This window comes from Orbicella faveolata, unplaced genomic scaffold (assembly GCF_042242905.1).
Source record: "Orbicella faveolata isolate gen_17 unplaced genomic scaffold, um_ofav_v1 contig_36, whole genome shotgun sequence".
Lineage (NCBI taxonomy): Eukaryota > Metazoa > Cnidaria > Anthozoa > Scleractinia > Merulinidae > Orbicella > Orbicella faveolata.
This window is the reverse complement of record NW_028301565.1, coordinates 1,478,882-1,492,500: the sequence shown is the minus strand read 5'-3', so window position 1 is coordinate 1,492,500 and position 13,619 is coordinate 1,478,882. Positions and strand designations below refer to the sequence as shown.

Sequence of the window (13,619 nt, the reverse complement as noted above, 5' to 3'; positions counted from 1 at the left end):
CATGATTTCTGGTCGCAAATCTAACCATCTGAGTTATGTAGCTGGGCATTTAGCCATGATTTCTGGTCGCAAATCTAACCATTGGAGTTATGTAGCTCGGAATTTAATAACGATTTTTCGTCATATGTCTGGAGAATTTGTTACTGCAAGTCATACACGAACCAGAGCTAAGCTAATCTAACAGTACCCTTTTCTAAAGTAAACATATGCAAATGTGCTACACAACATATTTGTTCCTATGGCCTACCCAAATTCATTAGCTTTGCATGTACCTCTACATCTTTCCAATAGACCAGAATGTCAACCTTGCCTAAACACCTTTACACGAACGCACTCATAATCTAGGATTACTTCTAGTAAACATTCTTATCAATATAACCGTAAACAAGGTCCATTGGAACATTTGTCGGGGCAAAACAAGAAATACTCACGTTTTCTACACGGTGGCAAGTCGCGCGAAATGGCGTCCTGTATGGGTCCGCAAATGATCCCAGGACCGCAAATGATCCCGGACCGCAAATGATCCCCAAATTGAACCGCAAATGATCCCGGACCGGAAATGATCCCCATATTGGACCGCAAATGATCCCGATCAAAAAATAACGAATGGCATGGATTTATATCAGAGGAAGGTGGGAACATATACAAAAATTATGAACTAAAAAACATGTTTTATCATTTTACAAAAAAATATTCCACAGCTGCTGTTTTGTTCTTCGAACGGTTCAGATCGTTTTCACTGTCACGCAATAAAAAAAAAAAAAATAGTAAATCGAAAACCAACCAATGGAAAAAGCTAAGAAATTGTGATGCACGCTATAGAAGATAACTAAAATAAGACACTTCTCCAAGGTTTAGCCCTGTGCGTTTCCCCAAACTTCAGAAATTCGTCGTAAATGTTTCCCAGAAATTTACAGAGCCCAGTAAGAAAACGCCATGTTGGTATACATCCGTGGTACACCAATATGGCGGTCGGAATATAGTGTAAACATTTGGAACTTACTTTGGCTTTCCAGACGACTGATTATCAGTACTAAACAAACAAGCATTTACATAAGCACTTTTCCTAATGCTCTAACTTCTAAAAAGGCTCAAAATCATGAGATAAGTATATATTTTTCAAGAAACTCGATCGTAGCCTTGTGTCACGCAACCTACATAACCCTGAAATTCAAAATGCCCTGGTTTCAAAAGGAAGCACGCTAATTGTAAACAGATATAAATATACCGCCTCTTATGCCTGATGAGGATAAAAACACGTCACGTGAAGACGATCTATTGAATCAGAAGTCTTGGAAAAACACATACTTGTAAACATTCTCGAAATCCCGGTGGCGATAGTATCAAACATCTATCAAACAGCTAACTAGTCAAAACGAAGTGCAAGCCTTGGCGTTGCTTGGTCATGAAGCTGAACTTCATAACTATAGCTTGGAATTTTGGCTTCTTAGAATACTCAAGTAGTCATTTCCGAGGAATTAAAGTCAAAATACGACCAACGAAAAATTATAAAATAAATTTGTTCCAATTTCCAGTGCCGCACACTAGGTGTTTAACAGAGTGATGAAGCGTTGTAGGCTTGAGGGTCTACTCAGGTGACAGCGTCTTCCTTAATAGTTGCTTCATGGTTAGATTTTAGTTTAAAACTTTAGACGAATGGCGTTAATGACTGATAAAATGTGATTTAACTATAACACCGAAATATCAATGTTCAACAAAGGAGGATATGTAGCGTATGTTGCACGGATCATAATTTTACTGAGAATTGCAAAGAAATGCAAACCAAGTCGTGTTTTCATGATTGCGTGGTGATATTCATAACATCGTAGTTAGCAACAAAATTTAGCCGAAAGTATGAAAAAAAAGCAAGTTGTAAGCCATTATAATTATAAGATGGCTTTAATAAAAACATCGGTATTCACGTACGCCAATTCCTTATCCACCCATCCCACCATCCATGCCATTCGTTATTTTTTAGTCGGGATCATTTGCGGTCCCTATCGGAGACCATTTATGGTCCGGGATCATTTGCAGTCCAATTTGGGGATCATTTGCGGTCCTGGGATCATTTGCGGACCCGTACAGTCCTCGACGAGGCGAGGACGGCAGAGAAATGAGTCGAGAGTTCTTGTGCGCATGCCCGGTTGAGTAAATTTACTTCCTTGCGTGACGGCGCCAGTTTCCGCAGACTCACAAGGTTAATGGAACTAAAATATTTACATTAGCCTTCAAATTTCGTTCTCAATATTCGCACATTAACTGGTAATGTTTAAACGTAAAAGCTCATTTGTAAAAATATATTTTTTTACGTACATTATTCTCAGCTGGTAGCACAAATAAAAATAAAAAGCAAACATCGCTTTCGCCTACTCGTTTATCGTAAACACACTCCGTACGACCGTGCGACCGCAGAAGACAGTATTTACATTGCCGTTCCTTGGTTCAGGGTCACTCTTATGGATCTTGCCTTCAGAGTACTTTTCCGTCGATCCCAAACAATATTCGACCGGATAAAAATTAACAAATGCAATGAAAATGCAGCCAACGAAATATAGCTGTTCCTACGGTTAACATCCCGAAGCCAAGGTGATTCAAAAGCGAGTCTGCAAATCGAGTCTTCAAACCTTATGCTTATTTTTATTACATACACACTAGTAATTTTTTTAAATACAACAAACGGTATGCAGTATGACAAACTCGAACAGAGCCAATACTGAAATTGTAACTTAAGGAGTCGTATTGGTGAAATGTACTTACTCTCTAATAGCGTTGATAAAGCTTGATTTGCCACTTCCCGAGTCACCAGTGATTGCGATGTTCACTTCCACTTCTCGCCATTTCTCCAGTCTCTTCTTGAAGAACTCTTCAATGTTCGACACGCCACTCTCTTCGATTTCTTTTTTAAGCTCTGCCATTTCGATTATTTCCCATTCGCTGAAGTCGCCCATGTTGAACAGGGAAAATGCAGTAAATGGAGTTACAAATGCTGTGGTGCGGAAGTTAGAGCTGTTTCAGTATGATAATTTGCTTACAGCGTGTCACCTCATTTAAGAGTCTTGTAATGTCTTGTAACTTGTAAAAGGAGGTTATCGTTCGCAGAGTCGCGGCCATAACGCGAAGAAATATGAAGAATGCAACCAGTCGAGGGTTTCTCCTCGGATCACTTGCGTGAACGGGCAGAAAATTGATAACAATTCGAGAAGAGAACAAAGTGAGATTGGGCGTTACACGCTGCTCCTCGCGGCCTCGTTGCTCGCTAAATAGGCTCCTGCGCGCGTAATATAACTTTATAGGAAAGACTGCTCGCAGTCTAGCGTGGATGGGAAAAGTTAAGTTTTCAACGACCACTTCAGTTCTTGTTTCACAAATGATTCAGTTTTCTCGTTATATTCTTTGTATTGTCCTCATTTCTGGCAATTTAGGACCTACGACACTTCATTCAACTAACCTAGCACCACTTATTGTTTGGCGTTGTCCACAGCTTCCTGAGAAAACGAAATGAACAAAACGAAACAATGCACAAATGTAAGTTTACCAGTGTTTTAATTTGTTTGATTCATCTTTCATGCATTTATTTCATGTGCGCATGATGAATATTGCAATAAACAATGATTACGGCTTAGAAGCCAACAGCTTTCTAAAACGATACAGCCTTCGTTCGCGAAAAATACAGATCCAAATAAGACTTCCTCGTGAATGAGACTATGCAATACTTTCGGACCAATAATAAACGTTGCAGGTCCTGATTTTGTAATGATTTTGTAACGGGACACTTTGTGCATGATACATAGCTCAAGAATAGGGTCTAAAGCAAGTGCTTAGAAGAACGAATCGACTTCGGTGTGTGTTGTTATATGTTACTCATGCAGCTACGCGATCAAAACAGTTAAAACAACTTCAGGAACTGTCTATAGCTTCCTATGGAACGTTTATTACAATTTTTGTTGTATTTTGGATGCGTCGTTCTTTCAGGCATTCAGAGAAATGTAATCAACTCGACGGGTATTCTAAACTCGCACCAAAATGTTTTCTAAAACCCATTACAGTTCAAAAGAAACTAATGCAGTAGAAGCCTTTAGAGATGACCAGCTTAACTCACGACTGTCGCTCCATATTCACTTTATGTTGGACTGTCTTTTTTCGATTTTCTTCTTGGCTTTTTTTGCTTAGCCTCGCAGTTGACAGTAGCTACAACGAAGTCCTTCCGCAAAGAATAACAACCTAATCAGGAGATTTTATTGGTATCCAATCATGCTGTCACGCAATCACCCACGACATGCTAAAAAGTGCCAGGCGTTACGCCGTCAAAAGTAGCCTGTTGGCGGGGAGCAGCGAAATCCTGCGAACCAATTAAACCTATACTAAAAAGTGAGGAGAAATGGATGTTTCTCCTCCTTTTTCTCCGCTCACTAACGTTTATCGTTAAGATGCCAGTTTTCGCTCCTCTGGACCACTTTCAAAGACACGTACGTGTCAGGTCAACCGGCAAAGTCCTGAAGTTTTAAAAAGTATCGGTTTAATCAAGTACTGCATGAGGGTCCAATATGTGTGACGTAGCGCCTAAGCTATTGAGTCGGATAGTTATAAGATTTCCATTAGGCGATCTGGTAACTACTATTTTAAGCCTGTGGCACCATGGCATAGGACGCCAGCATAAACTTTCGAACAGTCATGCGTCTTCTTCGACCAGGAGAACACTTTTCTCGGGCTATCGTTTTCTCGTAAAGAAAATGTTGCTTTCACAACGTTGTACAGAACTGGGTGGAATTTTTTTTTCATATGCTAGACTCGAAGATTTATTTCACGGAAAACGAAATGGGGGTCCAAGTATCACCATCAAACAGCTCTGAGATTGTGGAAGGGCATAAGAACAAAAATTAAGAAATAGGTTGTTCCCTTTGATCCTAATGAACGTTTAAGGTTAAATGACGTTTAAACGTACTCAGGAACAAGTCTGACTTGCTATTGTTTGTTAGTCCACAGCTAAACTTCATTTAGACGTGACTTACGATAAACGCCTTTAAAGATAAAAAGAAAACCAGTGTATAGCACGGACCTCTTTTACCCAGCCTAGACTCCGATTTTTATCAATCGGCTCTTAATATGTTAAGTATATATGTTACTTAAGCAAAAATTTTAAAATCGTTTCATGCTTTGTATTTTAGAGTGACATTAAAAATGCATTTGGTTTATTCATCTTATACACGGTTTGCCGTCTCCTTGTCCAATCATGACATCAAGTACGTCAAAGTAACACACTTTGAAATGTCTGTTGTCTTGGATTATGGATCCTTGTGTTCCCCTCCTTCGTTTGATGGCCCGCGCGCATCGTGCTTAGGCCATAAATAGAAGGGGTAATACTTGGTCCGCTACTGACAGTGCGGACCTAAAGGAATGTAGGACCGACTACCTAAATGAAGTTAAGGCATTTCATTTCTGATTGTCAAGTGTGAAAAAAGTATCATAATTACATTAAACGCGAAGAGAGATATTTTGAGCCCTCGCAAACCTGCAAACCTCAGTGCCGGGTTGTTCAAAGCCCGATTAAGCTAGCCCAGGATTAGCGAAAATTTTGATTTCAGTTTTGTAACTTTTGGGTGCTGTTTTCTGTTTATATTGTTTGTCCTTCAGGTTTGAGTTTGAAAGATCTCAAACTACACAAAACATAAGCAATGAAAAACATTTTCATACAAGAAAAATGGATACTTCGATTAACTTTTAATCCTGGGTTAGCGTTGACCGGCTTTCGAACAACCTGGCCCAGGTGAAAAACTCCATAGTTATCAACTTTTTTCATTTGTAGCTCCTAAAACGAAGCGCTAATTTCGAAATAACTGTAGAACGTGAAAATGTTACTTCATGCTCACTAAAAGCTCTAATACGTCCATCGACGCGATATTAAATTAAATCTTCAACTAAGATGTTTATCAAACTTATGTGAATACCTACCTACACTACACTTCAGAATATACAGTTGTTGGAGAGAAGTTCGTATACACTTCTGGTAGCTTTAGGGTGCGTTCTTTAGGGGTGATCTGAATCAGGATCAGTGATCCAAGATCTGTCTGGATCATGGTGCATCAAAGGAGCCGATGCATCCAACCTGGTCATGGCTTTACCGGTTCCTTTGATGCGCCATATCCAGACAGATCTTGGATCACTAATCCTGATCCAGATCACCCTAAAGGAACGCTCCCTTAGTAAAAATGTGCTGTGATCTCTACTACAGCTACCAGAAGTTTTTGCAAACTTTTTACCCCTTCTACAAGAAAACCTTTCCGCATGTGACCCCAAAGTGAAAACGGTCTATGCATTCTTTGAAGGCCAGCCGTCCGGCCCTTTTCAATGTAACTACTCCTTAGGTCCATCTGCCCATGGTGCGCGCAAGTGAATGTGCGTACGGTTTGCTATAAATACCGTTGGCATACACATGGTGGATCAGCTGATTTCAGCATTTAACAACTTGTCGGGGATGCTGTAACTTCGTGTTTGAAGTCAAATCGTCGGCTTTTCTCTTTCTAGACAGGGACATGTTGCTCGCTGTTGTGCTTTGTGCTTCTGTAGCCTCCTTTACTCGTCGAAGGGCCTCGACGGCTTCTCTAACGTAGAGATGATTTTCGGGAAGGAACTCGTAACGTCGAATCGTTTCAAGTGCACGACTGTAATAATCTTCAGCTGAATTTAGTTTACGCTCCTTTTCAATCAGGCTACCGAGATGGTACAGACTGCGCCCCACGCGCAACTGGTTACCAATATCACGTCTAATGTTCAGGGCTCTCTCCATGAAGTGCCTCGCTTTTTCAAAACGTAAGCACTTGAGATGAAGTCTCCCTAAATTGGTCAAAGAAATTGCCACTTGTTCTTGCTTTTCTCCACAAATTTCTAATTGGATAGCAAGCGCCTCCTCTAGAAATCTCCCTGCGTCGTCATAGCGACCACAATCGATGCTTGTGACTCCTAAATTATGCAAGCACCGTGCCACTATCAAATGTTTTGTGCCAAAAAGTTCACGGGAGATGGACAATGCTTCCTGGAAGTATTGCGTTGCCTGGGCGTGGTAGCAAAGGTTTCCCTTTACATTTCCCAAGCCGACCAAACATTCCGCCACTTCACCACTTTTTTCTCCACGTATCTCACGGAAGATAGAGAGTGCCTCGTGAAAAAACTTCGTTGCATCTTCGTTGCGCGAGAAATTAAAGCTCACACGCCCTAAATGACGTAAACATTCTGCCACAGCTTTGTGCCTATTTCCATAAATCCTACGCCTCATCTCCAGTGACATCTCGAGGTACTCTATAGCACGAACATATTCGCTCTGGTCAATCAGAGCACTTCCACAAAAGAAAAGTAAAAGAGACGATGTTTTCTCGTTGACACTGACGCTTCCCTCAATTACGCGAACTGCTATTTGTATGCACTGCTTTACGGTTGACATTTTCCCATATTTGAGGCACATAGACGCACAAGAAACAAAGCACTCAAAGAAGTCGGCAAGAGGGGTAGCTTCGATGAGACGAGTATAAAAGTCGGTGCTGGAGAGTTGGAACGAAATGACATATGATAGGAAGGCGTTCAAATGCTCAATGAAAATCTTTGAAGTCGACCTACCATCCACTGTGAGACTCTGAATAGGGCCGAGTGCTGCTGAAATCACTTCAATTTCCTTTCCTGGTTGGATACAGACTTTCTTATTGCTTCTTATAATCCGATGCAAAACTTGGTGAAGCCACAAAGTCTGTTCACCGTCTTTCTTGCAAGAAATCTGCACTAAACTTGACTCCATTATCTTTCCGATGATATCCTCTTCGTCCAAGTCAGGCGTTCGCTTTGCGACGAATTTGACGACAACTTCCAGTGAAATCGGTCCTGGAGCGCAGATAGAAAGGAACTGAAATGTATGAAGTAAAACGTCTTCATTAACTACTTCTCTTTCTACCGCCATTCGCACGGCAACAGGCATTGACTTTGTGTAGCCACTGTCGCATTTCCTCTTGATCTCGCCCATAGCCTCTTCCTTTCCACGGTTTAGTTTATCCAGATATGTCACCCAGTTGAAGTGAGATGATCCACGGGAACGCACACTATAAACGTACCAAGCGGCACAAGCCAGTGCCAGAGGCTGGTAATCTAAGGCTTTGGCAACATCTTGCACGTTTGCTTGATTTGGCATCTGCGAGACGTTTGTAAGAAGACTTACAGCATCATCAGGATCCATGCCTCTGCAAAGAGAGATGCAGTGACTACGAGATCCATTGTCAGGAATGGTGCTACTGTCTTGGGTTGTAACAAGGATTTGCCCATTGCCGTACTCTTTACATCCACAAGTTGGCCAGAATCGTCTAACAGCTTCGAGGTTAACGACATTGTCAATTATGAGGAGCCACGTCGAAAACTCTTTCATTTTCGGAGTTACTAATCTCTGAAACTGCTCCAACTTTTCTTGAATGGAATCCTTTGATGTCGTTATTCCAGCAACAGCAAATTCGGTACAACCGAGGGCTCTACTCAGGCTGTCATATGAATTGAATAACGACTCCAGGGTCTCGGCATTTAAAGTGGCAACAAAAACAAGATCACTGTGGGAAACCTGTTTGTAAAATACTTCCCCGACCATTCTTGCAATCTGGCTCTTGCCACAGCCAGGATTACCCGACAGATATGTTGTGGTGATTTCTCCATCGCTGCTCTTCTTGAGTTCTTCCATTTGTTTGAGGATCATCGACACTTCACAGAGGCGTTGCTGGATTGCATGAGAGGGTTTCGTAGGAAGGTTGCCTAGGAACGTCTTGGGATTGGATTTAAGTTCCTCCTCGAGAGCAGTTGACTTTTCTTGCCAGGCTCTAACTTCTTCTTGCTCTTTGACTAGTTTATCCTTAAGAAGCCTCGATTCCTTTATAGGGAAGCTCTTCTGATTGGCAATTGCTTTGATATCCCCGACAGGAAGACTTAACCCCATAAACGCTGCTTCTACTCTTCCAATCAAAGATTTGAAATCGATTTCAGAGATAGTGCCCTTGGAGACATGAGCAAAAATTTCATTACGGAAAACTCTAAGGTCGTCCACGTGGCTGTGTATTGTAGGACTGAGAGACGTCCCAATACTAGTGGAGAAAAGAATTCCAAAAAAAAGCGCTGTACAGTCCCATTCCTTGCGGTTACCATTTTTCATGATATTTAGCAACCTCGCATTTTTCTTTTGACTTGCTGGTGGTTCTTGTCTCTCAAAGTCTTTTCCATTCTTCAAAGTGTCCTCCCATTCTCCCAAAGAGCCCATGTATCTCTTATCCCACTCTTGTTTGAAGACTGTCCTAAGCCCCTCTGTGATAATGTTAGCTGTAATGTCGCATATTCGGAAGAAGTTCAAGTGTTCGTCAGAATACTCCATAAAGGCACGTTAAGTCCAGTATCTGGTATAAGAGAACGAAGTTTTTCATTCACATCATAGATGAAACCTTATCATCCTCAGTTTTAATCACTAAACAAAAAAAAAAGCATTTTGGGCAACGGTTATAGTCGGTAACAACTTGGAATGAAAACAAAATGTGCGAGATGAATGGAAATTTGAAGGAAAAGGTCATGTGATGGCGTCATCTATTTAAATGCCTTGAACCAATTAATCTGAGTTGAATGTTACTCCTTACAAGGTAACCTTAAGACCGACTGGCCCGTTCATATGAGCTGAAAAACCGGCCGGGCGGGCACGTAACGGGACGAAGCTTGTCATCTATACGTATGGAAATTTTCAGCCCGGTTACCTCGAAGTGCAAAAGAGAAAACCAAGGAGGCGCCACGTACAGTTCTATGTTACATGTCTGTCTTAGCCTGGCCAACTCGTGTAACAAACTTAACTGCGGAAGACAAAAGACTACTAATTCTGTGAAGAACATCGTGAAATAAGACAAAGCGACGCCATAAGGAAGGGGCCTCTTCTTTCATGAGAGAGTGAAGGCATCTTTTCCGGGCTGAAAATGATCTAGATCGCGGTCGCAAAAACCGAGATCTCTGTTACCGTCTTCTCGTATGAACATATACAAATTATAACGAAGGAAATAGGGACGAGATGAGCAGTCCAATTAGCCGGGCTAGTATCTGAAGCGACCAATCCATCCGGTATATGTTTTCTGTATATCAAAACTCAGCGGTGACCCGCCACAATTGTCTTGGGCATGGTAAAGGTTAAGTTTGCATAGGAGCCAAGTGGCCCATCACGCCGGTGCTTATCCCTGTTTCTGTAGCATGAAGCGACCACAGAAGTATTTCTATTACCCCCTGGATGGGATGCTAATCTATCGCAGGGTTACTCCCAGCATTCGCCGGTGCCCGTTTGTACACCTGGGTGCACGAGGAGAAAGGCACTGTGAGAGTAGTCTCTTGCCCAGAACACAACACAATATAACTCTGGACCGCTCGATCCGGATTCGGGCGCACTGACCATGAGGCCATCGCGCCTTCACTATTTTTCTTGTCATGGGTCTCTTTTAAATTGTAGAGTTTTAGACCTAAGCCGCCTTGCGTATAATTTTTAAAACCTTGGCGTTGGAAAGAAAAAAAAAAATTATCTGGGTCCTTCCTTCGAGGGTCCACAATAGGGTTCTCAGATTCCGCTTTCCCGCCCAATTTTTTCCTGTTAATCCCACCATCCCGCCCTTTTTTGCCTGGAAATCCCGCTCCCGCCTACTTTTCCAGGACGTTTCTGGGTTAATTATTAATTTTTTACATTAATAATTAATTTAATCATTGACACAAGCTTTTTAAAACAAGATATTGCATACAAGATCACAAAAGAATTCAATGGGTACCAGATACGTAAGCGCAAATGATTATAACGTTTCTTTCTGTAAACGGTTTACTGTTTTCTTTCCTTTTGTCCACGTATCAGTGAAAGAAAAAGATTGTTCATTCCCATATTCAAGAGATGGCCCGTAAACACACTTGACAATTTCTTTCAAAGCTTTCAGCGTCTTCACTTTACTTGAAAACTAGGCTCAGAACTTTTCCTTCCGAATGAAGGCATTCCCGCTCGCACATCCTTTTCGTATTATGGTCTAATATATGGTGACGCAATTCGTAATGTCGCATGCTTCAATTCGTTCGGTAAATCACTATCACCGCCATCCGGTGTGACCATCCTGGCCAAAACAAGCCAAGCGCTTTGGAAAAGGTCGAAAGACTAGAAAAACTAGAAAGGATCGGGAGGTCAAGGTTACAGACGCAAGCATCGAAAATGTCGGAAATGGACGACACGTTTGAAAGAACCTGACAGGGTAAAGAGCGGTTGCTATCCATTACTTGAAACCTGACACAGCTATGCGGTTCGTTCCTTGCCAGCTTGTGGTTTTTGCGCTAGTCAATAACAATTTATAAGGTCACGTAACAATTGAAATCCCGTATTCCGCTCTGTTCCCCTTGCAAATACCGCATCCCAACCCCATAAAAACACGAAATCCCGCTCCCGCTCGTAATTGTAATTCTCGCTTTCCGCCCCTGTTTTCAGCTTAACTCCCAAATATCACGGCGAAAAAAGGCCAAATCCTGCATCCCGCCAAAGCTATTGGGAACCCTCTCCTTCGGCGCGGTATCAAGTACACGTAGAAGTAAAAGTACAAGTACATAAAGTACAAGTAGGCGGTCGTTTCATGAATTAAAAGCTTAGCCAAATACCTTTTTGCGACTTGCCAAATTTGCTTCCCTTACTTTATATCTATCTGAAATTTTCTCCCGTTACTCCGATTCTCGTCACTCGTTACTGCGTTACTATGTCTAGTAACACTCTGTTTTCTGCCTAGAGCAATATTCAAAGTGCTGTAGAACCAGAACCAAGATTATAACTCTAGCCAACCACAAAGGACACACGTACCCAACTTAACTAATTACATGCAGCTGGCGCGAAGGGCGGGAAAACGTGTGCAAGCGAGTTACAGTTGGTTTTAGTTTTACTTCTGATTGGATGAAAAAGTGGCGCGACATCTTTTAAGCCAATAGAGTGTGTGCACGTGATGTCATTAAAACTAAAGAGCCCCTAAAGGTTTAATCCTCATCAGGCATAAGAGGCACTAAATTTATATCTGTTTACAACTTTCCAGCTCAATAGCATCCTTCGGTTTGGAAACCAGAACATTTCGAATTTCGGAGTTATGGCGGTGCGTGACATGAAGCTAAGATCGCGTTTGTCGAAAAATATACACTTCTCTCGTGATTTTTAGCCAATTTAGGAGTTAAAGTATTAGGAAAAGTGCTTTTGTAAATGTTTTTTGGTTCGGTTCAGATAATCAGTTGCCTATATATCCAAAGTAAGTTCCAGATGTTTACATTATTTTCCGGCGCGGAACATTTCGACGAATATCTCAATTTTGGGACAACGCACACACCTTAAACTTGGAGAACTGTCTTTCTTATTTATCGTCTATAATATCACAATTTCTTGACTTAATCCACTGGATGGTTTTTGACTTTGTTTTTCATTGCGTGACAATGCAGACACTCTATAGTGTAGTCATGCGAGTCCAATGTACTTTTCGACACTCAATGAAGTGCAAACCACTTTATAAATACAGTTCATATGTAATTATTTACTGCGCAGCGTATCTTGAATTTTTTGGTCAAATTCTTTTGTTTTTTTTTTTTGGTTTATCAGTTGTGCAGGAACAGGTTGTACGGCCAATAACTACAAAATTGAACATTCTTCCAGAAATTAAATGTTCGAACACGTAAAAACAGAATGTGTTCAAACAGAACGTTTTCAAAAATTTTTTAGGCTCCTGCAGTTTCTCGGAAAATCCCGTGACGTCATGTCAAAACGTAAACATCTTTTAAAATCCATACATGCACACGAAGAATTCGAGCGTACTTCAATTGTCAAAGCAGGACATTGCGTTGGACAAAAATTACAGCATATCGTTTCTCTAATTCGGAGCAACCGAACAACTTGTATTATAAAGAACTTAATCTGCAATTCATATTTCCAACCTTACAGTTACGCATCACAACATGAAGTTATGATGGCGTCAGCTGTACTACGAGCAAAAATACGTCTTCATTTTATCACGCCACTCACTCATACCTGATAAGCAATTGTCGAAGCAGTGTGAAAGCTCTTTTCCTCTTGCCAGCTTTTTTGGCCACTGCCTCGACTCCTTCCATTTTCAACGCTATCCAGTCATTGTTCCTCGGCATGCCTTGTAGGACCTGATACGTCAAAAGTTAGGATATTTACGCTGCTGTAGTGTTGTGTTTCACGGTCCTGTATATAGAACGTTCGACTTCGTTTCGTGATGTACCGTGTTTCGCTTCATATTGAGTACATTCCTTTACGTTTAAGAAATAAATTTAAACGCGGGTTTTGTCCCTCAGTCATCTGACCTCGTGTTATTTGCATCTCAACGAAACCGAAAACTCTATACCGAGGGACTTTCCCCACAATATCGGAATATCACAAGGCTGTATGTCAATCCGCTAGAGCTAGGAAAACCAAAATGATCCGGCAATTTATATACCTGTAACAAAGAGCTTTTCCTGGTTTAAGCACATTTCTTTGAATTTCTTTGCGGTTTAATTTACATTTATCGTTATGTTCTGCTTAAGCACTGAAGTTTCAATGCAAGTATTTTTTGTCATTAAAG

At 41.3% G+C, this 13,619-nt stretch overlaps 2 protein-coding genes across 3 annotated transcripts in view; both read right to left on the bottom strand.

The window, feature by feature from the left end:
- The window catches only part of LOC149101937 (interferon-inducible GTPase 5-like), a 14,088-nt gene extending 11,140 nt beyond the window's left edge, over nt 1-2,948 (bottom strand). For both annotated transcript variants that reach the window (XM_089274823.1, XM_089274822.1), the window contains exon 1: nt 2,758-2,948. In XM_089274823.1, coding sequence (XP_089130949.1) covers nt 2,758-2,948 — 191 coding nt within the window. The remainder of the gene's footprint in view (nt 1-2,757) is intronic.
- Nucleotides 2,851-13,485, bottom strand: LOC110053844 (uncharacterized). The gene is made up of 2 exons (XM_089274806.1): nt 13,061-13,485; nt 2,851-9,407 (listed from the first exon to the last, which is right to left on the bottom strand). The coding sequence occupies exon 2, from the start codon at nt 9,383-9,385 to the stop codon at nt 6,449-6,451; it is 2,937 nt and encodes a 978-aa protein (XP_089130932.1). The 5' UTR covers nt 9,386-9,407; nt 13,061-13,485; the 3' UTR covers nt 2,851-6,448.
- Between the last annotated feature and the right edge of the window lie 134 nt (nt 13,486-13,619).

What these genes read in the sequence shown, in the direction of transcription:
- LOC110053844 (XM_089274806.1), bottom strand. Translation starts at nt 9,385, where the DNA reads ATGGAGTATTCTGACGAACACTTGAACTTCTTCCGAATATGCGACATT.